Source organism: Misgurnus anguillicaudatus, chromosome 3 (assembly GCF_027580225.2).
Source record: "Misgurnus anguillicaudatus chromosome 3, ASM2758022v2, whole genome shotgun sequence".
In the NCBI taxonomy this organism is placed as follows: Eukaryota; Metazoa; Chordata; class Actinopteri; order Cypriniformes; family Cobitidae; genus Misgurnus; species Misgurnus anguillicaudatus.
Genome location: NC_073339.2, coordinates 34,778,390 through 34,805,273, shown reverse-complemented (window position 1 = coordinate 34,805,273; position 26,884 = coordinate 34,778,390). Strand labels below are relative to the sequence as shown.

General features: G+C 40.0%; 1 protein-coding gene across 11 annotated transcripts in view; it reads left to right on the top strand.

The window, feature by feature from the left end:
• fat1a (FAT atypical cadherin 1a) overlaps positions 1-26,884 on the top strand; it is a 98,122-nt gene that overhangs the window by 61,341 nt on the left and 9,897 nt on the right. For all 11 annotated transcript variants that reach the window (XR_012368566.1, XR_012368565.1, XR_012368561.1 and 8 more), the window contains 17 exons: positions 2,723-2,998; positions 3,518-3,728; positions 4,385-8,455; positions 9,575-9,771; positions 10,175-10,328; positions 13,426-13,659; positions 17,288-17,677; positions 17,914-18,128; positions 18,538-18,675; positions 18,773-18,916; positions 21,232-21,429; positions 22,251-23,064; positions 23,158-23,286; positions 23,407-23,564; positions 24,585-25,047; positions 25,130-25,283; positions 26,760-26,870. Coding sequence is in view for 8 of the 11 variants with exons in the window: in XM_073865510.1 (XP_073721611.1) it covers positions 2,723-2,998; positions 3,518-3,728; positions 4,385-8,455; positions 9,575-9,771; positions 10,175-10,328; positions 13,426-13,659; positions 17,288-17,677; positions 17,914-18,128; positions 18,538-18,675; positions 18,773-18,916; positions 21,232-21,429; positions 22,251-23,064; positions 23,158-23,286; positions 23,407-23,564; positions 24,585-25,047; positions 25,130-25,283; positions 26,760-26,870 (8,057 nt within the window). In the remaining 3 variants the exon portion in view is untranslated. The remainder of the gene's footprint in view (positions 1-2,722; positions 2,999-3,517; positions 3,729-4,384; positions 8,456-9,574; positions 9,772-10,174; positions 10,329-13,425; positions 13,660-17,287; positions 17,678-17,913; positions 18,129-18,537; positions 18,676-18,772; positions 18,917-21,231; positions 21,430-22,250; positions 23,065-23,157; positions 23,287-23,406; positions 23,565-24,584; positions 25,048-25,129; positions 25,284-26,759; positions 26,871-26,884) is intronic.

Here is a 26,884-nt window from a genome sequence, read left to right as displayed (position 1 = left end):
GTCCTTGAAAGGTCCTTGAATTTGAAGTTAACTAAGGTGTGGGAACCCTGTTTAAGTTTTTTAGACATCTGTGCATCTGTACATTCACACAGGGCAAAAGCGTTAATGCTTGACGAAAGGCTTGTCTGAAGCGTGGCCAACAGCCAATCACAGTGGCCGCTACACATGCTCCTTGCTTAAACGTACTTTGCTGGCTCGCACTAGGTTATTTGCATAATGCATGACGTCACCCATTAAAAGTAAATGAAAAGCGTTAACGCTTTCACCCCATGTGAATGTACCATAAATGGCTCAGATAATAGACATAATAGTTAAACCAAAAACATATCAAACGCTTTTGTATGAGACATAGAGAGAGATTCAAAGATATTTTAACCCAGTGATGTGAGATGCCAATGTGTGGGAGGAAAGGACTTTCTGTGTATGTATTAAATATTTGTAGGAGTTGGAAAAGGGATTTCTCTTCGATAGTATGCTGCTAGCTTGTAGAATAGAGACTCCCTTAGTGATCATCCATTGTAGGTGTGGGTGTATGTTTATATATATATTACATTCGTTTTCTCATTCCTAGTATCTCATTTTTCAATGTTGCTCTTCCTCATCTTTCTCCTGTTTTGTCTTTCACACACACATCCCTCTTCATCTGTCATTCACACTCTCTGATCTTTTTCCTTTAATCGCTGCCTCACTCACCACTTCCTCTCAATCCCTCCATCTGTCCTTCCCTCCATGTGTTTGTTAGATATTAGCTGAGTTTGGTCCTGTGTGCTGTGAATGCTGCTGACATCAAGCCTGTTTCTAAAGCGTCTATATGGACAAGATTTAAACAAATACAGGCTACAAGCTTCATCTGTTTACCCGCTGCTTTCAGTTAGCTGTGCTGGCACGATTGAAAGAGAGGGGTAGCCGGAGAGTCTCTAGGGTGAGGTGTGCGGGGAAAAGGAACGAGAGAGAAGAGAAAAAGCAACGATTTTTCTTTCAGACCTTTGGCGTTCGATGAAACCAAACGTGCTTTTAGGGACAGAGGACGTGCTGATGCTGTCAGGGCGAGTGTGAGCATTGCCCACACTCGCACCCACACGGTCTGATCTTGAGCTGAGACAGCAAGTGCCAGCTAACAGCTATGTCTTTTTTTGGCTGCATCCATTAAGCGTGGTTGGTAAATTTATTTTCCACAGGAATAACATATTTGACAGAGGCGATGAAAAAGTTTGAATCCATTACTAAAGCATATGATGAGTACGGTAACTCATGTAATGCAAAATTGACATTTTAGAGCACCTAATTAAGAGTTTATGAAAATCTGCTCGTGTTTCTAAGATTATTAAATGATGATTATTAAATGATGTGTGAAAGCTGCACACTTTTATACTTAACTTACATAATCCAGCTTAAAGATTGTGTAAACAAACAATCTCAAAGAATCTTATTTAACATAAGTAACATAACTTAGTGCTGTTACTGTCTTGTGTAGCACTGTGTTGTTTTTTATTATTAAGCACAGCATCCTCCTGTCAATCCTGTGTTGTCGTATGTGGTCCGGATGTAGTTTTTTATTACACTATTTATAATGTTGAAATGACATTAAAGCATCTTTGACTCTGAACAGTCTTTGGCTAAACCGACATGTGTTTGGCCGATCCATTTAAAAAAGATGCCTGGTTTAAATTAGTGGATCCACTAAGCTTTTTTTGTGTAAAACACTGCCCCCTGATGGTTGGCATGCTAAACTTCTTGTGTTTACTCTTTTGTTCTCAGTCCCGAGCTTATAAAAATATGTCTGGTTGTTAAAACTGCTCATGGATGCACATGCAGCCTTTATTTATTGATAGCATTTCCAGCTGTATTACTGTATGTATGGAGCTCTCACCCTTAAGCCAAACAGATAGAAGGTAGATTTTCATAGAAAAAAAAACGAAGGGGCAATGTTTAGCGTGTGTCTTCAAACAGATGATGTGCCTTTGGGTTTTTGTGACTCAGAATCGTGGCTCGCAATTGCATAAGCCTGTGTGTAAAGATGCAGTGTGTGTTGTGTTTTTATGTAAATTTTAGTGGTGTATGTGTGTTTATGTATTAAGAATTTCTTTATGAGCATGCAGTAACATAGTTGCGGCATTTCCTTCTGTGAATTAAACACAACCCATGCGTTCTGCATGCAATGCTTGTTTACCAGCGGAAATGTCAACATGTTATGTCATTGCAGCTTTCTTATCACCCAGTCACAACTCCTCTGGATGTGCACAGGTTTGCCAACATCGATTACTGAATAGATGATTAATAACCGAGCATTTGAAATATTTGCGGTGTTACTAGGTATTGATCCGGTCAATATCAAAGCAGCCATTATAGGAGGCATGAGACATTCGCAGTACTATCAAGTGCTGTGTGATTTATTTATTTTTTTGCATTGATCCACAATACCTCTTTAGTGTTGTTTAAAGTGCTAAACACTGATCAGCTGTGGTAAATCTGCATACTTTCATTTAAAATCTTGTTGGTCCACATACATTAATAATAATAATAATAATAATGATGTCATTCAATCTCTCCGTTTGCCTGTCTGGTATTTCCAGGCCATATGTGAATTGTTCCATGTAATATTTCAGTTCTGTGATCAATGTAATGTACATTGGTACGCACTTATTCTGAATAGTAATATCATGCTCACAAAAATTAGTTCAAGCAGCCAAATACACTTTCTAAATCTTTTACATTTTCACAGGTTCTTATTAAAGTGATCGACACCAACAACCATCGTCCCCAGTTCTCTAAGCCCAAGTATGAAGTAAACGTCCCTGAAGATACTCCACCTGAGACAGAGGTGTTACAAATTTCAGCAACAGACCAGGATGAGAAGAACAAGCTTACTTACACCCTCCTCAGCAGCACTGATCCATTCAGCCTACGCAAGTTCCGATTAGATCCCGGAAGTGGCGTGCTATACACGGCGGAGAGACTGGACCATGAAACCATGCATCAACATACACTAACTGTCATGGTAAGGTCATGTGGTCTTCCACATTACAAAATTATATTGCCTAATCCAATGGTTTTTCCTTAAGGGCCCCCTCTAACTACATATACGATTATCTGAGCCCCCCAAACCCTCTATGTTGACCAGCATGTTGAGAGAGCGAGCAAAATTGAAATAATTATTTTACATATTTTAACAATGTTAGCATATAATAAAAAAGTGGAAAATTTATGCACCTCTTTTTTTGAGCTCAAAGCATTTCGGATTATGCGCGTTCCCCTGTATGGGGGGGGGGGTTTCCCTAGGGGGGCCCATACCCCAGGTTGGGAACCACTGGCCTAATCTTTTCTTTTTCCTTGATTGATTTTAAAATGTTCAGCTATCCCTCCTAAAAAAAATCCTGTTTGCTTTTATTAATTCTAAACTAAAGAGAATCTCTTACATGTCTCTTATATCTCAACGTACAAGTTTGATGTGTTTTTAAACTTATTAAGAGGTTAAAGATTTGCCCCTACCTCATTTTCATACCCTTTCACACTGAAGGTTCGTGATCAAGACATCCCTGTGAAGCGAAACCTGGTGCGTGTGATTGTAAACGTGCAGGACACCAATGATAATGCGCCGTGGTTCTCTGGCTCACCGTATGTGGGCCGCGTGTTCGAGTCTGCTGCCATTGGCTCTGCTGTGCTTCAAGTCACTGCCCTTGACAAAGACAAAGGCCAGAATGCTGAGATCGTCTACAGCATCGAGTCAGGTAATTAATTTGATTGATCTAATAATTTCTTGACTACTTGGTTTAGGAAACAACATATTAAGACCAGACTATATGAAATTAGTGGAGATCTGGACATGAAAGACAAGTCCGTCAAAACTCGCTGTTTTATCACACGGTCTCAGCGAGAAAGCCACAGCAATGCGGAGGCTCATAATAGCCACTTAGAGTTCAAAGTGTGGGAGATAATGAGTGTATCAGCCAAGGGTCCTGCAGCCCACCAAACTGTGTGAGGGTTTTGAAAGCAAAGCATAGCGCAAATATGATGTCAAGTGCCCTTTTAAGAATGCGCATATTTGAAATATGTGAGATTACAGATTGAAATGTAGTGAATGTGTGAGACTGCAAACATTGTTCACATAGATCACATACTGAATGACTGCTTTCCATGGCTAACTGCAAAATCAAATATACAATCTGTCAAGTTGTTGTATAAATACAGCTTGAAGGTAAACAAACAGATACAAAGATGTCATTTTAAATACTCAACAAGTAAATCCATAATGTTTATTTCATCTTTAAGCAGCATGTTTGACACCACAAGTTTAATGTTAATAAGATCTAAACAGTTCTGACAATGAAGATCAATATCTTTTTGGCAAGTTGTTTGATGCGGCTTTATTGTATTTCTTTCGTAGGAAATGTTGCCAATTCATTCGCCATTGATCCTGTCCTGGGCACCATCACCTTGGCAAAGGAGCTGGACCGCAGCAACAAGAACCAATTTGAGCTAACTGTGAAAGCCACTGACAAAGGCACACCATCTCTTAGTGCTACCGCCGCTGTCGACATAACTGTCACAATTTCAGACAATGCCATGCCGAAATTCACAGAAAAAGAGTTTTCTGCTGAGGTTAGCGAAACTGCATCACCTGGAACTTTTGTTAGTCTGGTTACCGCTACCAGCCAGTCATCTGTGTTCTACCAGATTAAAGACGGAAATATAAACGGAGCATTTGATATCAACCCTAACTCGGGAGTAGTTGTGACCCATTCGGTTTTGGATTACGAGACTATTCCATCATACAAATTAACCATTCAGGGAACTAATATGGCCGGTCTGGCTAGTAACACTACTTTACTGATTCACTTGAAGGATGAGAATGATAACGCACCTGCATTCATTCAAGACGAGTTCACTGGAAAGATCAGTGAGTCTTCTCCGGTCAACAGTGTGGTCCTCACAAAAGACAACACACCACTCGTCATCCGTGCTTTAGACAATGACCGTGATGCAAACTCCAGGCTGGTCTATCAGATCGTTGAGCCGTTTGCCCATAATTACTTTGCCATTGACTCCAGCACTGGAGCAATCAGAACCATAAGTGAACTGGACTATGAGGAAAGGTCCATGTTTCGCTTTTCTGTTCAAGTCCATGACATGGGAGTCCCACGTCATTTTTCAGAAAACCCTGCCAATGTGACAATTGAGATCATTGATGTCAACGATTGCCCACCACAATTTATCCAGGACCTGTATGAAACCACAGTCTTACTGCCGACTTACAAAGGAGTAGAGGTGATCAGAGTCAACGCCACAGATGCAGACTCCGCTCTGAATTCAAGGCTTTTTTATTCTCTTATTGAAGGAAATATAGGGGAAAAGTTTAAAATGGACCCAGTCACAGGGGTTATCACTATTCAAAATGTCACTCAGCTTCGAAGCAGGTATGAGCTGAGAGTGAGAGTGTCTGATGGCAGGTTTTCTAAAACAGCTTTAGTAAAAATAAATGTCAGAGAGAATAAGGAGAGCAATCTCAGGTTCACACAAGAATCATACAAGGCATCTGTGCCAGAAAATAGCTTAGAGACGAAGACTTTAGCTGTAATAGCTGCAGTGGGAAACCAAGTGAATGAACCTTTGTTTTACACCATTCTGAATCCTGATAAAAGATTCAAGATCAGCCGTACTTCAGGAGTACTGTCCTCCACAGGCATACCCTTTGATCGAGAAGAGCAAAACACATTTGATATTGTTGTGGAGGTGAGCCGAGAAGACAAGGTATCTGACATAGCTCACGTGCTTGTCACTGTCATAATCGAGGACATCAATGATAACCCACCTGTGTTTGTCAATTTACCCTATCAAGCGCTTGTCCAGGTTGACACTGAAGTGGGCCACGCTATTACACAAGTGACTGCAATGGATGCAGATATTGACAGAAATGCGGAGATAAACTACCACCTTAAGGAGCTAAATGAGTATGTTCAGATCAGCCTCGATGGAGAGATATCTCTTAAAAAGAAACTTGAAAAGGATCATGTCGACACTGAATTTGTAATCACAGTCGTGGCCAGAGATGAAGGTGAACCAGCACTGTCCTCTACTGTTGATGTGCCAATAATGGTTGTGAACAAAGCAATGCCCGTGTTTGAGAAAGCCTTCTACAGTCTGGAGATCCCGGAGAATATACAATTACTAACACCTATTGCGCACATTCAGGCCAATGACTCTGAAGGCCCCAAAATTGTGTACACTATTACAGAAGGGGATCCTCTCAATCAATTCTCTATCAACTTCAATACCGGCGTCATTCAGGTCGTAAAGCCTTTAGATTTCGAGAAACACCCAGCCTATAAACTTAGCGTAAGGGCCACAGATTCTCTAACTGGTGCCAAAGCTGAAGTCTTCGTTGACATAGTCTTGGAGGACGTTAATGACAACCCACCTGTGTTCCACACTAAACTGTACAACGCAAGTCTTTCTGAGGCATTGGTGATCGGAACGTCCGTATTACAAGTGTCAGCTACAGATGATGACACCGGTAACAATAAAGTACTCTTCTACCAGATTGTCGAAGATAAAGACAAGAGCTCAGATTACTTTAGCATTGACCGTGACACAGGCACAATCTGGACAGCCCGCATGCTTGACCACGAAGAAAAAGCCTCACACAAGCTGACAGTTAAAGCAGTGGATGGTGGAGTGCCTGCACTTTCAAGTGAAGTCACAGTGTTAATTGATGTAACAGATCTTAATGACAATGCTCCAGTTTTCTCACAAAACCTATATAAAGCCACAGTCAGCGAACTGGCACCCCGAGGCCACTTTGTCACCCAGGTTCAGGCTTCAGATGCTGACAGCTCAGATAGTGGTAGACTTGAGTTTTCAATCATTTCTGGAAATGAAGAGCAAAACTTCGCAATAGATCCTGCCTCTGGAGCCATAGTCATATCTAACCACCGTAAACCCCACATGGAGTCTCTCCACAACCTCAATGTGTCTGTATCAGATGGTGTATTCAGAAGCTCAGCTGTTGTAAAAGTTAATGTTATTAGCGCTAACTTCCACAATCCTACCTTTAACCAGGTGGATTATGTGGTTGAGCTCCTCGAGAACTCCCCAGTTGGAACGTTGGTGGCAGAAGCTCAAGCAACCGATGAGGATTCAGGCACATACGGAAAACTCACCTACCATATAGTAAATGACATTGCTAAAGACAAGTTTTCCATCTCTGAAAATGGAGAAATTTTTACCTTAGAGAGTCTCGATCGAGAGAACCCACTGGAGAAAGTAATTCCGATTTCTTTAATCGCAAAGGATGGTGGTGGCAAAGTTGGATTCTGCACTGTGAATGTGATTTTAACGGATATCAATGATAATGCTCCACAGTTCAGAGCTGCTGATTACAGAGTTAATGTGGCTTCTGACGTGCCAAGAGGAACAACCATACTTAGGATTGCCGCCTCCGACATGGATGAAGGCAGTAATGCAGACATTACATATTCTATTGAAGCAGATGCAGATAATGTTGAGGAGAATTTTGAAATCCACCAGTTCAGTGGTGTCATTGTAACAAAGGAAAGCCTCATTGGATTGGAAAACCAGCAATACACGTTTCTTATACGAGCGAAAGATGGCGGCAATCCCACCAAGTCCTCTGTTGTTCCGGTGTATGTCAAGATACTTGCTCCTGAAGTCCCAGTGCCAAAGTTCGTAGAGTCTCACTACAGATTTGCCATCGATGAGGATCTTCCTCTCGGTTCAGAAATAGATGTCATTCAGGTGGAGAGCGATCAGCTTGTCGTTTACAGTTTGGTGAAAGGGAATACTCCTGAGAGCAACCAGGATGAAGTATTCGTGGTTGACCCTGACTCTGGATCTCTGAAGCTGGAAAAGAAGCTGGACCACGAGAGCACCAAATGGTATCAGCTAATCCTGCAAGCGCAAAGTGAATACGAAGGCAACAAAATTGTCTCCTCTGTAGACATCAGCATCCAGGTCAAGGATGTCAACGATAATCGACCCCTCTTTGAGTCAAACCCTTATGAAGCTTTCGTAGTGGAGAATCTCCCAGGTGGTACCCCAGTTATGCAGGTTAAGGCCACAGACTTGGACTCGGGTACTAATGGACAAGTGGTGTACAATCTGGATACCAACCAAGAATCAGGAGACATTGCTGAATTGTTTGCCATCAATAGTGAGACCGGATGGATAAGCACGTTGAAGGAACTCGACCGCGAAAACAGAAACAAGTACACAGTTTCAGTGTTGGCCACTGACCGTGGAGACAAGACACAGCTGACTGCCACTACCAAGGTGGATGTCACAGTGGTAGACGTGAATGACAACCCACCACGTTTCACAGCAGAGATCTATAAGGGCACAGTAAGCGAAGATGACCCACCCGGGGGAGTTATTGCCATACTTAGCACTACAGACTTGGACACAGAGGACAATAACAAACAAATCAACTACTTCATCACAGGTAAGCATTCTTTTTTACTGTAGTATATTTTAAAGGGGCCATATCATTAAAATCTGACTTTTTCCATGTTTCAGTGCTATAATTGGGTCGCAAGTGCTTCTAACCTAAAAAAAGTGAAAAAGAACAACCAAGTTACATAGTTTTTGTAAACTATTCTATGCAAGCATGTTAAAAATTGGTAATTGAAATGTTGGTCCCCTTGTGATGTCAAAAGGGCATCTTATTATAATATTACCGCCCCTTAATCTGCACTGTCCAATTACAGCACTACCATTTAGTGCAGATAGAAAGAGAGAGAGAAAAAATTATTGGCAGCACAATTGGATTTCAATGTCAACAAACCACCATCATGGCGATTAGTGTTTGCATTTTATTAGCTCATTTGCATTTAAAAGGACACATCCAAAAATGGCACATTTTTGCTTACACCTACAAAGTGGCAATTGTAACATGTTATAATTAATTATTATATATATGGTATTTTAAGCTAAAACTTCACACTGTGGACACGAAAGATTTATTTTACATCTTAAAAAATTCTTTTGAAATATCCCCTTTAACTCAAATGTCATTTTAGGACATTTTTAATAAAAAATGAAGAGAAGTTTAAAACTACTTCTCTCATATCACACATCTGTAGGGAAGACATATAAAGCCAAGGCAAAAATAATACTTGGATCACAAAAAGATTATAAATAGAAAATTAAATCATTTTCCCAATAACACGTTTGGACCGAACTAGGAATGTTTCACCTCTGGTGATAATTAATTTGTGAGAACATCTATGCCAAGCAGGAGATGAGATGAACACTTCTTGGCACGCAAAACTGTCTCATTACATCCACTCATCTTCGCCTGATCGTTGAGTGATGACAAAAATTGTCACCTTACCACTTATTTACATAGACACTAAGTTTGCCAAATGCTGCAGAATACTCGTTGCTCAGATGTCTTTGATATTTAACAGAGCCCTGTGAACTATAAGCAGAGAAAATTGAGTCATTACTAAAGTTGCTACACATATGTGATTATTAAAAATAGCCTCCAAATGCATAGTCATTTTAACTGCCGATCACGTTAATTCGTTTGATTGACATTTCTAACATTTCCTCTCTGAAGGTGGAGACCCCTTGGGGCAGTTTGGCATTGAGCACACTCAAGGCGAGTGGAAGGTCTCTGTGCGGAAACCTCTGGACAGGGAGGAGAGGGACAATTACTTGCTGAACATCACTGCCACTGACGGGACCTTCACAGCCAAGGCTGTGGTTGAAGTCAAGGTCTTGGATGCCAACGACAACAGCCCAATTTGTGAGAAGGTATGAATGTTAGTTTTGTGTGTACGTGTGTGTGTATAAGGAAGTGCATTGCAGCAAAATGTCATGTAGTCTGACTCTGTCAGTTAGGGGAGGGTGCTGCCTACCCGCTGTGCATGCTAAATGGGACGAGACTTAGAGAGAAAAAGAGAATGTCAGTGGGGATTTGAAAAGGTCCTTATGTGGAATGCAGCGTTTAAGAAACAAAGAGGGTGATTTTGCACAGCGAGAGCTTTATGGAAGTTTTTGTAAAACAAAATGTGCTTCTATTATATACTGCATTCCTTCTTTAAAAATGTTAATTTAATAGGACTCCCGCAGTGAAAATCTTGGACTCTTTTTGTCCTTACCATCCCATCTATGATGTCACCTCCTCTCTTCAAATGTCTCCGTTTTGTCTCCGCAGTCACTCTATATGGAGAACATCCCAGAGGACTCCCCCGCTGGTAGGCTGATCCTGCAGGTCTCTGCCACAGATGCTGACATCCGTTCCAACGCACAGATTTCTTATGAGCTGCTTGGGTCCGGATCAGAACGCTTCAGCATAGACGCTGAGACAGGTACTTATTTGCATCTATAAATTCATTACTAGGCCCAATAAGTCTTTTGTAAATGTTACGACCCGGCTCAAAGTCACAACATAAAGAGGACACTTAGACAAATATGTGTTTCAATGAAGAAGTTATAATTTATTTCAGGTTAATCAAATAATGTCTAGGGTCAAAATATTAAAGAATAATAAAAGAAACAAATTTAAATAACTGTTGGAAAATGGGGTTTGTGTAGTTGGGGAAAACAAATGAGAACACAAAATATCAACCCACTCTTCAAACAAAAACACAAACAAAAATAAGAGAGACAAAGCTCAGATCCATGAGCCTCTTAAATAGGGTGCCACAGGTGCCAATAATCTGCACTGGAGTCCCGCCCATCAAGGAGGAGCCTCTGTACCTGCAATCTCACACAAACAAAATGAGGAAAATGGGCAGGGCTGTAACATAGAACAGAGCAAAGCGATAGGTTGCGCAAAAAGGAAAATTACCCATGATTTATTTACCCGCAAGCCATTCGAGATGCATATGTCCATCTTTTTTCAGACAAGCACATTTTCAGTTATTCTAGAAATGTTTAATATGGGTTCTATTACCTTCAAATCCAAATAATGTGCATCCATACTTTGCAAACATAACCTACATGGCTCCAGTGGGATAAATAAAGGTCTTCTGAGAGAAATCAATGCAATTTTGTAAGAGAAATATCCATATTTTAACTTTACAAACGAAAATAACTAGCTTATATTAGGGGCCAATACACATTATGCGTCCTGTTCATTGCGTAAGATTCATTGAGAGAAGACTGCCACGAAAACCGTGCATTGTGAGTTGTTATAGCTACACATCCATTGGTACAGTCCAAGATGACGTCGTGACTGGAAGCTAGTTATTTTCGTTTGTAAAGTTTTAAAAATTGATATTTCTCTTATAAAATGGCATCAATTACTCTTACTGTAACTCTTTCCCCACCAGCGTTTTTAAAAAAAGTTGCCAGCCAGCGCCAGCATTTTTCATGATTTTCAAAAAAGTTTAATGCCTTCCAGAAAATGCTCTTCTTTAAATATATATACATACAATATATCAAATGAAAGAACGGACCCTCTGATTTAAAAAAAAAACTTTCATCCTACCTTCATTAGTTCTCTTTTATCACCTCTCAAAGTAGGTTTCTTCAAAAACACAACATTTTGTTTACCTGATGGGAGGGGTTTTAGTGGACCAATCACAGCGCTTGCGGTCCACGTAGAACTGACCCGCTGTTAAAAATTTTACGAGGTGCACCTCAGGCTATGCAGAGGCTACGGATAACCTACGGCGTAGACCTGACGCACAACTATAAATTGGACTTAAAAGACCTTTACTTATCCTCCTTGAGCCGTGTGGATTACTTTTGCAAAGGTTGGATGCCCATTCTTTGGGTTTGAAGGAGTTAGACCCCATATTAAACAGTTATAAAGCTTTCTGAAATAACTGAAAATGTGTTCATCTGAAAGATGATGGATATTAAACCCGGATTGCTTGAGGGTGAGTAATTCATGGGATAATTTTCATTTGTGGGCGAACTATTGCTTTAATGGTGGTTGCACTGTTGCATTGCTTGGAGAAAATTTGTGTATGTGTTTTTGGCAATTGGTCCACAATATGACTAATACTGTTTGTATTCCAAACATTGTAAAGGCAGGGGTCAATAAAATTTTTCTTTCGACAATTGCCATTATAAGGCATTGCATTGAACGGAACAGAATGAGTTTTTCAGCCAGCCGAAAATATGCCACATACGTTGACGCAGAACAGCTATTTTCAACCTCGTTTGCTTGTGCCTGCAGTCAAACACATTGTGGTACGTTTAAAAAACTATAATGATCGTTCCCATTTAATTACTCTTATAATTTCAATGGAGGGGGTACACCCTTGGGCTTTTGTTACTGTGACATTATTCTATTCTACTTTGCGGTTGGCACGCTCCAGAGAAGTACGTAGCTTAAAGCAAACGTGCAAAATGTTTTATCAAAACATTTCGGCTTGTTAGCCGTTCCACTTTGGCTATTAAAGCGTGTCAGCGTGACTCCTTCAATTGTCTGAATTAAACATTGGTTAGAGTCGGAAGGAGGGCAGGAATCAACAGTGGGTTTGTGACGGCGTCACACTGATGTAACACAAAAGCTATTGTAAAGGCGCAACTCACTGGCTCTTTGATAACTCGGAGTGTGAAGGCTGAAGGAGTGCTACTGTTCATCTGTGTGGGTTTAGTGAACATGGAGGATTTTCTTCACTTTTTTCTTTCGATTCCATCGTGGAAATGAAGGGAAGCATTATTACAAGTTAGCGATGCCAAGAGTGCCGTTGAGCGAGCCAGCCAGACCTTTGAAAGCTGGTGGTTGCTTTTTCTCTCTTCCTTTTCTCAGAGCAACCCACATGCAGACTGCACTCTGTCCTTCTTTGTTATATCTTTTATTTCCCACCATCCCCCTTACTCTGTTTAATCTTTTCCATTTCGTAAAGCTGTTGTGTGCAAGGATGATTTTAGCTCTCCATTAGTCACTCTGCATTGATTCCAGTTCTCCAGCTGAAGGGACGGCACACCGAACAGCTGGCACAGAGTCACCTATCGGACACAAAAGAACTGTGCCCCCTCACAGATAAATGGCACACACGGACATGCATGCTGATATTATTAGGTCAGATCTTTTCATCGTAAAAGATACGACTGTCACCCTTGGTTGCTGATAAAATAAACTGCTTTGCTTTGAGAGCGTTCCTTGAGTGTTCTGTTGACTTGACAGATGAGATAGTTTGGAATGGAATTGGATTGTGTCTTATTCATTAGCGTAGCGCCGGCTGATGTTCATGGTGATCGATGGAGGGTGAATTTTGAGTTTTTTAGCAAGCGACAGCACTGCAGACGTGAAGAACGAGAAAGCAATAAACTCTTTGTGATAGCTTATGTAGTCAGATGGTAGAAGAAAAATGGCATCTGTGCATTAGACTGCAGGTACAAAAAACGTAGTGAATCCTTAGATTTTATTGCCAATGATGCCTCAAGAAGACAGAAAGAAAAAACTGTCTGTGAAACGCATAATCAAGTGTATTTTTGTTTTACCAGGTGAATTAAAAACACTGCTCCCATTGGATCGAGAGGAAGAGGAGGTGCACAAGATAAAGGTGCGCGCTGTGGACGGAGGCGGGCGATTTTGTGAAGCAGACGTCGAAATCACAGTCGAAGATGTCAATGACAATGCTCCGCTGTTTACCTCTGACCTCTACACCTTCACTGTGTTCGAGAACACGGAGATAAACACGCCCGTGGCCCGCCTGTACGCTTCTGACCTCGACGCTGGTAAGTTTATCAATGTTTATACCACGGGGCTGTTGAACGCTTTATTATGATTGGTTGAGAAATGTTACATGATGTAATGATATCCATATATGTGAGGGGATAAGTTGTAGACCCAAATGCAGTTTATTAAATAAAACAACATTAAATAAACAAACTCAAAACATGACAAGACATTGCATGGCATGAACCTACAGCAGATACCTTGCATTAAAATAAAGCTTGACAAGGACAAAGGGAAACAAGAGGGCTTATATACAGACAGGGAACCAATCAGAACATGACAGATCAGGGAATAGGGAAACAAGAGACAGACATGTCTGTGACTATCAAAATTAAAGACCTGAACATGAAACAAGAACTTCAAAATAAAAGACATGAACATTACAAGACCAAACCCTTACTCTGGATTCACACCAAACGCGGTGGAGGCACCAAGCGCGAATGATTTACATGTTAAGTCAATACAAAGACGCGATGGTAAGCGCAAATGCACTTGAAAAATCGGAACTTTGGCGGATATTTGCGGCGCATTAACCAATCAGGAGCTTGCTCTAGTAGTGACGTGATTACAGGAAGCGAGCGGAGTCGCAGAAGCCCCTCCCATGAAGCGAATTTCCTCGTGAATGTCTCGAATGACTAGAATTTCACGCGCGGCTTCCACGCGCGAATGAAGCTAGCAAACTCAAAATGTTTAACCGTCCATCTACGCGCATATAGCGCGTTGTTGCGCCTCTACCACGTCTGGTGTGAATGCACAGGTACACATGGGTATGCATTATTTTTCGACAAACGCACACCTAACCTGTCAAATGTCTTAAAATAACTACCAGAGCAATGTCTGTTGTAACTGTGGTATACGATACTACCGCTCAAAACTAATAACACACGGTAACCCGGATGCTGCAAATCATTTTGACGCGTACAGTTTAATATTACACAAAACGAAATATAAATATGTCTTTTAATAACATATCCGGCATTATATTTACAAATGATTAAACCAAATAGTGTGTTCATAAAATTTGAACGTCTTGTCCTATATTAAAACCGAAAGTAAACATGTTTTCATCACGAAAGGTCCTTATTTTTTTAAAATGAGCAAATAAAATATCTGCTTTTCCTATATTTGCTCTTTCTGCGATAACAACCTGCTGCCTATACATTATCTCTTACCTAGACATTAGCTTTTCATAGACTAAAACAATCTTACATTCACATTCAAAAAGAGCAGCACCTCTAATCCAAAAGACGACAAACCTCTCGCTTTCTGTCTTTTACTCGTTTCCACTTAATTACTTTGTTTTCTGTTTGCACTCATTCTTTCCATTATTATTCTTTATCCTCAATCAGATAGGCTCTATTTCACATAAGCCCAGCATAAACAAAAGCAATCTTCCACACTTCCCTCCGTCATTTCCCAGCATCAGTGGCCCAAACTTTAACTACAACATCAGATGCCTTTTGTAAACCCCCTGATGTGAAGTCTTTAAAGGAAATGTCTATCATCATCGCAAAACAAATCCAGACAGGGTGATTATGACCCTGAAGCAAAGCAGAGAGGGGTATCGTTTTGAAGCCCATATTGTACATTATCACACTTATTACACGCCTACTTATTAAATAAGTAAACAAGTGGACGTGAAATATTGATTCGAGTCGAAATTATGATGTTAGCACGGTGCTGTAAAAGACATTTGTGTGATATAATGATGTTGTAGAACATTGGATATTACAGCTGTAAAACATTTTACAGCTATTACACACAAAGAATGTATTCACTGATCAGTAGGCTTATATTATATCACACTGTCATGAACACCAGTAATTTGGTGTGACTGCAGCGTTGTACAACACAACAGTTTGTGTTAACCGACTATAATGAGTGACTGTTTCTTCACAAATGAGGCTTACTCAGAAATGCATTAAAGGGATTAGCGGGCTCTATCTCTGTCTTGTTTGTTTGCACATGTATTTATTCCTAATAAAAAAGTACCCCTGATACACACATAAGTAGACTTTTTAATATACAGCTTTGGACCAGAGGTTTCACCGCAGATTGTTTTGTAGGATGAATTTATAAGACATCAGAGCGGAGAGTATGATGATGCAGTTGCACATTATACAGTAGCTGCAAGAGGCTTTGAATTGTTTTTATTTGGCAAAATGTATTCATGCGTTGGTAATGTTTGTGAATTGATTCCCTTTTTATAATAAGATATGTGGTTGTTATATTATCCATTTTGAACTTTATTAAAAGAACATTATTAAAGTAATGAGTTCATTTAGCTTAATTGGTATAGCATTGCATTAGCAGCGCAAAAGTCATGAGTTCGATTCCCAGTGAACACACATACTGAATTAATAAACAATAATGTATATGCACTGTAAAGCCTGGAGTATAGACCGTTTGAGCAGTAACAACATAAACAAGCGGCTGTCACGGTCCGCACGTAACTTCCGGTAAACTTCGCTTAGAATAAATAACAACAAAGTTCTTTAAACGTAGCTTATTTATATAACAAGCAAACAACAACACATAGATTACCTAGGAAACCAAAACATTTGTTATTTTCGACGAGGCATTTGTTCAAGGGATCAGTTTAGCAACTAGTCAGACCATTAAAAAAACGAAACCGGAAGTAAGGTTCGGATCCAGACTTGTGTACCTCGTGCGTCCGATGAAACCGTCTATAGTCCGTTTTTTTACGTGTACGCGCAAATAAATATAGTTTATTTGAGTCGTATGTGTACACGACAAAACGCAATGCATCTCCTGGGCTACCTACTACATTTTCCTGTAGGCACATGCACAACCTATGTGTACAATGTACGCTGGGTTTTAAAAAGTTTAGTGGTGCGTATACAGTATGCGCGCACTCTTCTGATGGCAAAAATTGCATTGCGCACTACGCAAACCCTCGCCTACGCATAAAAAATGGAGCATACTTCGGCCTTAAGCCATTTTGGATAAAACTTCTCCCAAATGCATAAATGTAAATAAATAAGTATGAGTTTACAGAGCACCTATATTCCGATTCACAATTTTACATTTGCTTTGGTATGTAAGTGTGTATTAGTTCATGTTAATGATATGCAAAAGGTAGAAACCCCAAAGTAAATGATGCGAGTTATCATCTTAAATCTCTTTTCTTGGACTACAACAAACACACGGATTGTAGGCATCAGTTTACTTCCTGGGATTGGTGACGTAGACAAGATCAACATAATCATAATTCCTCCCGCTTCGGACACAGCCTGTAAGTTAACTCCTGTTAGCATTGCATTGTGACCGAATCTTTCAAACATGGTAAGGAGCGTCACATATCCAGCTGACCTGTGACCATTGTGATTGGTATTCAGGCCAATCACAATGTACAGATTAGCTGGCCAATCAGGGACACAGCGCTTTTCAAATCAATGAGTTACAAAAATGTACGATATGTGGAAAATAATGTGTTTTTTTTACCATAAACCACGCGAACACATTGTATTATACCAAATACACAAAATAATTGTTTTAGCAATGAAATAGGTGCACTTTAAAACAAGATAAGCCCAAGCAACATAGCATAATGTTAATCACCACAAAAATGATGTTAACTCAGATTTATTTATATATTTTTTTTAGATTCTAACGCAGAGATCTTCTATTCCCTGCTGGACTCGGCCCACGGCGTTTTCTCTATCGAGGAAGAGACTGGCGTCCTGCGAATAATTCATCCCCTGGACCGCGAGCTTCAGCCGCTTTACACCCTCCGAGCCAAAGCCACCGACCGTGGATCACCACGGCATCTCTCCTCTGTTACTACCATTAGCATTTCCATCTTGGACATCAACGACAACCCTCCGGTCTTTGAGCGTCGTGAGTACACGGCCACGGTCGCTGAGGATGTGTCTGTTGGCACTCAGGTGCTGCGGGTACACGCTGCCAGCCGAGACGCTGAAGCAGGTGCAGAGATTACATACGCCATCATTAGCGGAAATGAGAGGGGAGCGTTCCGCGTCGATCCTCATACAGGTGAGCAGACATCTGTCTAGACTGTGTTTTGGCCAATTAAATGTATAAAACATGTTTGCATACCTGTGCTCCCACATTTGCATGCATACGAGTAGAAGTAAATAAAAGTCAACATTTTGTGTGGCAACATTTGTTCTAATATATACAGTAGGCAACTATAATTTACTGATTAATACCTAAATTAATTTCATTGTTATTGAGCTAATATTGAATATTATACATTTTCCCCTCTGCAGGTGGTGTCTTCGTGATCGAACCTTTGGACTATGAAACAGCTCATGAGTTTTATCTAACAGTGGAGGCTACGGACGGAGGCACGCCATCGCTCAGCGACATGGCCACGGTAAACATCAACCTGACCGACGTTAATGACAACAGTCCCGTCTTCAACCAAGACATATACTCGGCCGTGATCAGCGAAGACGCAGAATTGGGAAAAACCGTTCTCACTGTGAGTTTTCGTGTTTTTCATCAGATTTTCTGAATGTAGGTGTTTGTGTTAAATCACTTTTTAAATCAACACGAGCACCTTAAGCTCCGAACACAAGGCTTTCTTATCCCGCACACACAATGTCAAACCACATGTGACTAACGCCACTCTCTAATCCAGAGATCCACTCTCTCTTCTCTTTGGTCATTTATTAGAGATGTTCATGTCTTATCATGCTGAATATAAATTGTCAGTGTGATACCGAGGCTTTGATACCCAGCTCTGTTTCGCTTGCGTGCCTTCTGATTTCCCTTGAGGGTCTCAGCCAATGGTTACCGACTCAAAAAAAGACAAAAGGAGATGGTGTTGCATACCTCGTCCGTACCAATTGCTATCTTAACCAGGGGCGTGTTTGTTTGTGTGTGTGAAGGTCATGGCTGATGATGCAGATGGTCCTTCCAGTAATCAGGTGCGCTTCTCCATCATTGATGGCAATCAAGGCAGCCCATTCACCATCGACCCGATCAAAGGAGAGGTCAAAGTGGCCCGGCAGCTCGACAGAGAGAAGGTACAATATACTCAATTGGAACAGCACCAGCTGCACAGTCTGTCTTTTCTGAAAACGAATTTTAGTCTTATTCAACATTTCGTTTTGTGTTTTTTAGACTTCAGGTTACACATTAACTGTGTTGGCCTCTGACAACGGAAGCCCGGCTCGATCCAGCAGCGCTACGGTCAACATTGACGTTTCAGACATAAACGATAACCCACCTGTCTTCTCTCAGGCCAACTATAGCATCATTATACAGGTCTGAATTCTCAAGAGAATATGATTTCACAAAAACTAGATCTCAAGTCGGACTTACTGTAAATTGTGAACTGGGTTATTTTTCTTCTCCAAACAGATTCTTGACTTATATTGTATATTATTTGTCAGATATACAGTACTGTGCAAAAGTCTTAGGCCACCACCACCAGACTTGTTGTTTTAGAAGTTTTAATGTCCATCCATATTCAATGTTCAATCTATTTTAAGATACACAAAGAAAATACAGGATATATACAAAAAATTAAATTTTCAGGACTAAATGTCTTCTTAGGCATCGTCGGTGTTCAGTGTGACCTCCCTTGGCACTAAACACATCTTAAGTGTTTTTGAGCAGAATGAAGTAAAAAGACTAATTTCTTTAAAATTAGAAATTAGGATTTAATTTTATTTAGGTTTAAGAGATCCTGCCGTTTACTATACTAATAATTTTTTTGCTTACCCCATTGGCAGATTTTTGTTTTGCTTGTTTTATGCACAAAATCACTTAAATTAGATATTTCATTTTGCTCATCAAGAAAAAGCATATTAATTTAAGAATTTTTATATATTTTTACTGAAAACAAGACAAAAATACTAAAATACTTTGCTTTTTTGCAGTGTAACATTGCAAAAACAACAAATCTAATTGTGGCATGGTGGCCTAAGACTTTTGCACAGTACTGTATATAAAAATATATGTTTTTACACTCATTTAAATGGCATTTGTCGAAACAACTGCCTTTGGATGTGTGGACCTAAAAACTAGTTAATGAAGCCATGTTACAAAAATGATTTTCAAGAAAAAAAATTCTTAGTATTTTTGTCTTGTTTTCAGTAAAAATACATACAAATTCTTAAATTAAAATGCTTTTTATTGATGAGCAAAACGCCCCAAGAAAATAAGTCTAGTTTCTAGAGCAAAAATATCCAATTTAAGCGAATTTGTGCTTAAAACGAGCAAAAAAATCTGCCAATGGAATAAGACATGTTTTGCTGAATTTTTCTTGTACACTGCAAAAAATTATTTTCAAGAAAACATTTCTTAGTATTTTTGTCTTGTTTTCAGTAAAAATATCTAAAAATTCTTAAATTAAGATGCTTTTTCTTGATGAACGAAACAACCCAAGTAAGTCTAGTTTTTAGACCAAAAATATCAAATGTAAGTGATTTGGGCATAAAACAAGCAAAAAAAAATCTGCCAATGGGGTAAGCAAATTTTTTTTACATTTTTCTTAAACACAAAAATTTGCTTACCCCATTGGCAGATTTTTTTTCTTGTTTTATGCACAAAATCCCTTAAATTTTATATTTCTTTGTCTGAAAACTGGACTTATTTTCTTGGGTCATTTTGCTTATCAGGAAAAGGCATCTTAATTTGGGAATTTTTAGATATTTATGCTGAAAACAAGACAAAAATACAAAGAACATTTTTTCTTGATAATTATTTTTTGCAGTGTAAGCACCGGAAAAAATGACTTTCTTACTTAGTATTTTTGTCTTGTTTTTAGTAGAAATATCAAAAAATTCTTAAATGAAGATGTATTTTCATGATGAGCAAATCACCTAAGAAAATAAGTCTAGATTTTAGACAAAACATATCAAATTTAAGCGAATTTGTGCTCAAAACAAGCAAAAAAATCTGCCAATAGAATAAGACTTTTTTGCTGAATTTTTCTTGTATTAAGTAAATTCAAAAATAAAAAAATCTTATTTTTTGCTTGTTTTAAGCACAAATTCACTTAAATTGTATATTTTTTGTCTAAAAACTAGACTTATTTTCTTAGGTCATTTGCTCATCATGAAAATACATCTTGATTTAAGAATTTTTAGATATTTTTAATGAAAACAAGAAAGTTATTTTTTGCAGTGAGATCTTTTCTTGCTTTCAAAAACAGCTGTAGAAAGCACATAAGCATTTGGAGCGACAGTAATTTACTTTAAATTGACGCTGGTGGATTTTAGCTGTAGCAGTGCTTTAAAGTAAACTTCAAAAGTCACGACTTCTCGGAAAAGGTTGCAACACGCTGACAACATGCTGTGATTCTGCATGCTTTAGAAACTGTCAGCATACTAAAACCCCTTTCGAGAGGTTAATGTCACCCAACGCACCAAAGCTAAACATAAAGAAACGAAGAAAACTTAAAACAGAATATTCAATTATCCATTAAATTTTAATGTTTAAAGTTTTCATTGTTTTTTGCAAATTGTCACCAGAAACAGAATTTGCTGCAACATAAATCCAACCAAAAAGTTGGTACTATGGAGGTGATTCTAAATTGTAATGTACTAAACACTTTCTATATGTGTACTGTGTAGGAGAACCAGCCGGTGGGTACCAGCGTTCTCCAGCTGACGGTATCTGACCGCGACGCCTCGCACAACGGACCTCCTTTCACGTTCTCCATCGTCAGTGGAAATGAAGGCGGCGCCTTCGAAATCACTCCTCAGGGCGCGCTGGTCTCCGCAGCAACGCTTAGCCGCCAGGTGCAAGAGCTCTATCTCCTGCAAGCTCAGGTGAGGCCTCAATCTCTCCGGTTCTCCGATTCTCTCCATAGCCGAGGGGGCCGTGTTCAGTTTTCAGTGGAAGTCTAAAAGGATGGATGAGGAATAGTTGAGGTGAAGCGGTGCTCGTTCAGTATTCCCCACACAGGTCAGGCACGGCCAGTAGAGAATGATGAAAGAGCAGACGTGAACAGCTGCAGGCAGAGCAGAACTACTGTTATAAATTATTACAGCAGTCTCGTTCACTTCCATTTCGGGAACCTTTTGTGATATTATTGTAATATTTTATTTAGAGTTTTAAGGTTTTATGAATGACACACATACACACTCACGCACAAAACATATAGACATATAAAGACAAAAAAACTAGGCTGCCATAGTGAGCATATAAAAATATATACACAAAAAAAATTGAATTAGACAATATTTTGTAAGTCTGAAGCAGTAGTGTGATATTAATGGGGATGTCTTCTCTGTATGGCGCGTGCCAAAACTTGCATCGCCTACGAAAGTGCCATCATGGGTTATTCGCATGATTTGCATTTCTTCATTTTGTTGCGGTTTGGCTTATTGGTGTTTATTTTGATACGTGGGATTAGAAAATGTACTGCAGTGTGCTTTGTGTGTGAACTGTGAAATGTGCTATGACTCACTAATTTCTGTGAGCTGTTGCTTGTTTTGCCCGAGAGAAAAATCTAAGCCCGAGTGCTCCCTCTGCTGATTGTAACAGGCAAGGGATTTGAGCCATATTCAGAGTCTAGAAAATTATATATATATCAAAGTTAGAAATACTTTGAATCCTTAATTTCTTTTTGTTTGAATCTTTGTATCAGGTCACAGACAGTGGTCGACCGCCATTATTCTCCACAGTCTTCGTGAGCATCCGTTTGATCGAAGAAAGCGTCTACCCACCAGCCATTCTTCCTCTGGACATCTTTATCACCACAGCAACAGATGAATATTCAGGTGGGGTCCTGGGTAAAATCCACGCCACAGATCAGGACGTCTATGACACTTTAACCTACAGCCTCGATAGCTCCTCCTCCCCAAACTCTGGCCTGTTCTCCGTCTCCCCTGCCGATGGAAAACTTGTGGCACGCGGGAATCTGGACGCAGGTCAATACGCCCTTGACATCACAGTAACAGACGGTCGCTTTACCGCACCTGCCCGAGTCAACATTCACGTACGGCAGGCAACGGCCCAGGCGCTCAATAACTCCATCGCCGTACGCTTCGCTGCAATCGCACCCGAGGAGTTTATCGGCGATTACTGGCGCAACTTTTTGCGGGCTTTAAGGAATATTGCCGGAGTGAGACGTGGGGATGTTCATTTGGTCAGCTTACAACCTGCTGCTGATGCCTCTGGTGACCTGGAAGTACTTTTAACACTGGAGAAGTCAGGAGGTCCATTCCAGCCACAGGAAGTGGTGTACAGGAAACTGAACGAATCGGTCGGGGTAATCGAAGAAATGACCGGAGTCCGTATTGTGCGTGTTGTGAAGAAACTCTGTGCCGGTTTAGACTGTCCTCTTAGTTACTGCAATGAGACGGTTTCTTTGGAGACGGGGGCTGTGTCTGCCTACAGCACGGCGAGGATTAGTTTTGTATCGCCACGTTACGTACGCACAGCCAAGTGTCTCTGTGAAGGTAAGGGACTGATGCGTGCATATAAAAGATTTCTATTAATGTGTATCACTACCAGTCCAGGGAAGGGTTAATTCTTTGTTTGTGTTTTTATAGGAGCTGAGTGTCCTGTCTTGAAAAAGCTGTGCGAAGGAAGCCCTTGTCCTCAGGGCATGGAGTGCGTAGAAGATCCCGCACACACCAAATTCACCTGCGTCTGCCCAGAAGGAAAGCAAGAATGCTCAGGTATAGACAAAAAGAGTCTTTATTAAAGTTTAAGATAAAGTGCTGTTTGCCATACTATTGCACAATTGAATGTGGAAACTATGATGATGTCCCATGAGTTCGATTCTCTTTCTGTTTTAGAGCGTCAGTCATTAACATTCAGTGGAAATGGATATGCGCGGTACCGGCTGATGGAAAACGAGAACAAGGAAGAAATGAAACTGTCCCTCAGATTGAGAACGTTCTCCACGCATGCTACTGTCATGTACGCCAAAGGCACAGACTATAGCATACTGGAGGTGAGTCTGAATCCTAAATAGAAGGAGGGGGGTGATTCTCACGAAATCCTGACTTAGAAGGTGTCCAGCATCAGATTTTTTAAAAAGCCCTTGAAGCCAATTTTTATTTTTTGCACATATAAGATTAAGGTCTGAACTTACTATAACCATTATTTTTTGAGGATTAAAAATATTTCCTATAGAATTATTTACATTTTATAGATTAACATTATCAAAAATTATCATTACCGCAACATGATATTACATTAAATATTATGCATTTACAAAGTCATGTTTTGGTAATGAGAACTAAGAGTTGTCTAGGTACTATGATAAACAAAATTTCAACTTTTATCTGGAGAGAAAAAATAAGAACTGCTTACCTGGTAGCCATCTTGAGTGTCACAGTCAATTATGTCCCTTCCAACTATTTTTTTTTATGTTAGTTACTCGAGGACTTATACAATGATTGTAAATTGTTGCGGAGGATAAGAGAGTCTTAGACATATTTATATTCCTTATAATATTTCACAAGCTTTTTATTTTTTAGATTTTTTTTAATTATAAATATTTCCATGTCAAAGAACCCAAATTCAGTCATGGACACGTTGCGGTAATGAAAATTTTCCCCTTAAATGTGGAAAAAATGACAAAAATTGTTTGTATGATGTCATTTGAAATCATGTGCAAAATAGTACATGAAGAGATGTTTCTATAACTGTATGCTTTTTATTTTGATACTCTTACTTTGCATTTACTTTTTTATCAAAATGTTTCATGGCACCTCATAAGTCTACTTTTGCGAGAATCACCCAGGTGTGAGAAAGACGGTGGAGCTCTTTCTTTCTCGTACCGCCTCATTTGCATAAAAGTATTGCTACCTTTTGGGAAAATTAAACTTAAGTGGTCTTAAAATGATTTTGAGAGACTAAACATTGACTAAAATGCATCTGTAATTGACTGAATACAATTGGCCCCACATGTAATTGCAGGTTGACACTTAGTTCTCGTTCACGCTGACCTCGCATGTGTTGCTTTCAGATTGTCAACGGCCGTCTGCAGTACAAGTTTGACTGTGGCAGTGGGCCCGGAGTGGTGTCCGTCCACAGTACCCAGGTCAGTGACGGGCAGTGGCACACGGTCTCTCTCGAGGTAGATGGCAACTACGCCAGACTGGTCCTGGATCAGGTCCACGCCGCATCTGGCACTGCTCCCGGTACTCTCCGCACCCTCAACCTGGACTCCAGCATCTTCTTTGGGGGCCATGCGCGGCCGACGTCCGGCTCGGGGAGGATGGTGGTGAGCGGGCTGCGGGGATGTCTGGAGGGAATCGTGTTGAACGGGAGGGAGCTGCCACTTTCTAGGGTTCGAGGAGTTCACTCTGGAGTCACACTGGAGGAGCTGGTGGATGCGGCTTCTGGATGCAGCTTGTCTCCTCCGGTCCAGGGCTGCTCCAGTAACCCCTGCAACAATGGGGGCACGTGTTCCTCGCTGCCTAATGGAGGTAAGGATGGTGCTATTTTGGATTTGAGTCACAGGTAAATTGAGGTGGACTGGCTAATGTGCTTCTATACTCTGTGCTTTAGGGTACTTCTGTAAGTGCACCGCTGCATTTATGGGCACACACTGTGAAGTCAGTATCAGTCCCTGTGCATCTAATCCCTGCCTTTATGGAGGCACATGCGTCCCACGGGGAGGAGACTTCTACTGCCAGTGCAGAGGACAATACTCTGGTCAACGGTGAGAGCACACACATTTACAATAGCTACGATAGATATTTAGACTTGTATGCTACAATATCCCATTTCAATGCATCCCATTATGCATTATATTTAAAACAATCATGTTTATAAACAGTGACACTCCACTTTTCCAGCCCCCCTTGAGTTAAACTATTGATTTTTACCGTTTTGGAATCCATTCCGCTGATATCCGGGTCTGGCGCTAGCACTTTTAGCATAGCTTAGCATAATCCATTGAATCTGACTAGACCATTAGCATCGCGCAAAAAAATAACCAAAAAGTTTCGATATTTTTCCTATTTAAAACTTGACTCTTCTGTAGTAACATCGTGTACTAAGTTTACAGAAAATTAAAAGTTGCGATTTTTTTTACGCGGATATGGCTAGGAACTATATTCTCATTCTGGCATAATAATCAAGGAGTTTGCTACTGTACCATGGCTGCAAGGGTAATGATATTACGCAGCACCCGAAAACAGTCCCCTTGGTAACTTTCAATAGCAGGGGACCGCTTTCGGGCACTACGCAATGTCATTGCGCCTCCTGCAGTCATGTTACGGCAGCAAAGTCCTTGATTATTACACCAGAATGCGAGTATAGTTCCTAGCCATATCGCCGTAGAAAATCACAACTTTTAATTTTCCATCTGTCTTAGTACACAATGTAACTACAGAAGAGTCAAGTTTTAAATAGGAAAAATATCGAAACTCTTTGGATATTTTAAAATGTGCGATGCTAATGGTCTAATCAGATTAAATGGATTATGCTAAGCTACGCTAAAAGTCGTACCGCCAGACCCGGAGATCCGATTAAAAAACAGTAAAAATCAAATGTTTAACTCCAGGGGAGCTGTAAAATTAGCATATTTTCATTTAAAAAAGTCGAGTGTCCCTTTAAGAGCCCAAATACTTTTTAGGGCAAATGTCGGCATACACTGACATGTTCTTTGTTTTTAATTACTGTAATCTTACAGCAGATTGGTCTGAAAGTTTTTCTTTTCATACTTTTACTTTTTAATCAGTTTAAACTGTCAAGTGCTCCTAATTCCTTAATTAAATAGTAAATTTGATCTTGAGCCCCTTGTGCTGAATAGTGTTATTCCCTGTTTGTCTAGTCATATTTAAAGTTTGATATTTCATTAAATAAGATATTTCTTAATTTAATCACATTTTGAATGCTCCAGATATCTAACCAAATAAAGTAAAGCCTTGTCAATATTTTTGTCAATTAAAATGGATTTATATGCACGGTTTGATCCAAAAGTAAGAAAATCCTTCACGTATCTATGCAGCTTTCTCAGTAATTCCTATTTAATTATAAATTTAATCAGAAACTGGATGAGGTGATGTGATCGGTAATCAGATTCAAAGACAGAATTGATATTCTGTTTACGCAATTATAACAATCCAACCACAATTCTTCTTGGTGAGTTAGCCTTAAGTAAATAGTTTTAAATACTTTTTCCTTATCCCAGGTGTCAGCTGGGTCCGTACTGCACAGATAACCCATGCAAAAACAGCGGCAAGTGCATCGATAGCCTGGACGGCCCAGTGTGCGAATGTGAGCCAGGTTTCCAAGGCGATAGGTACGTATTTCGGC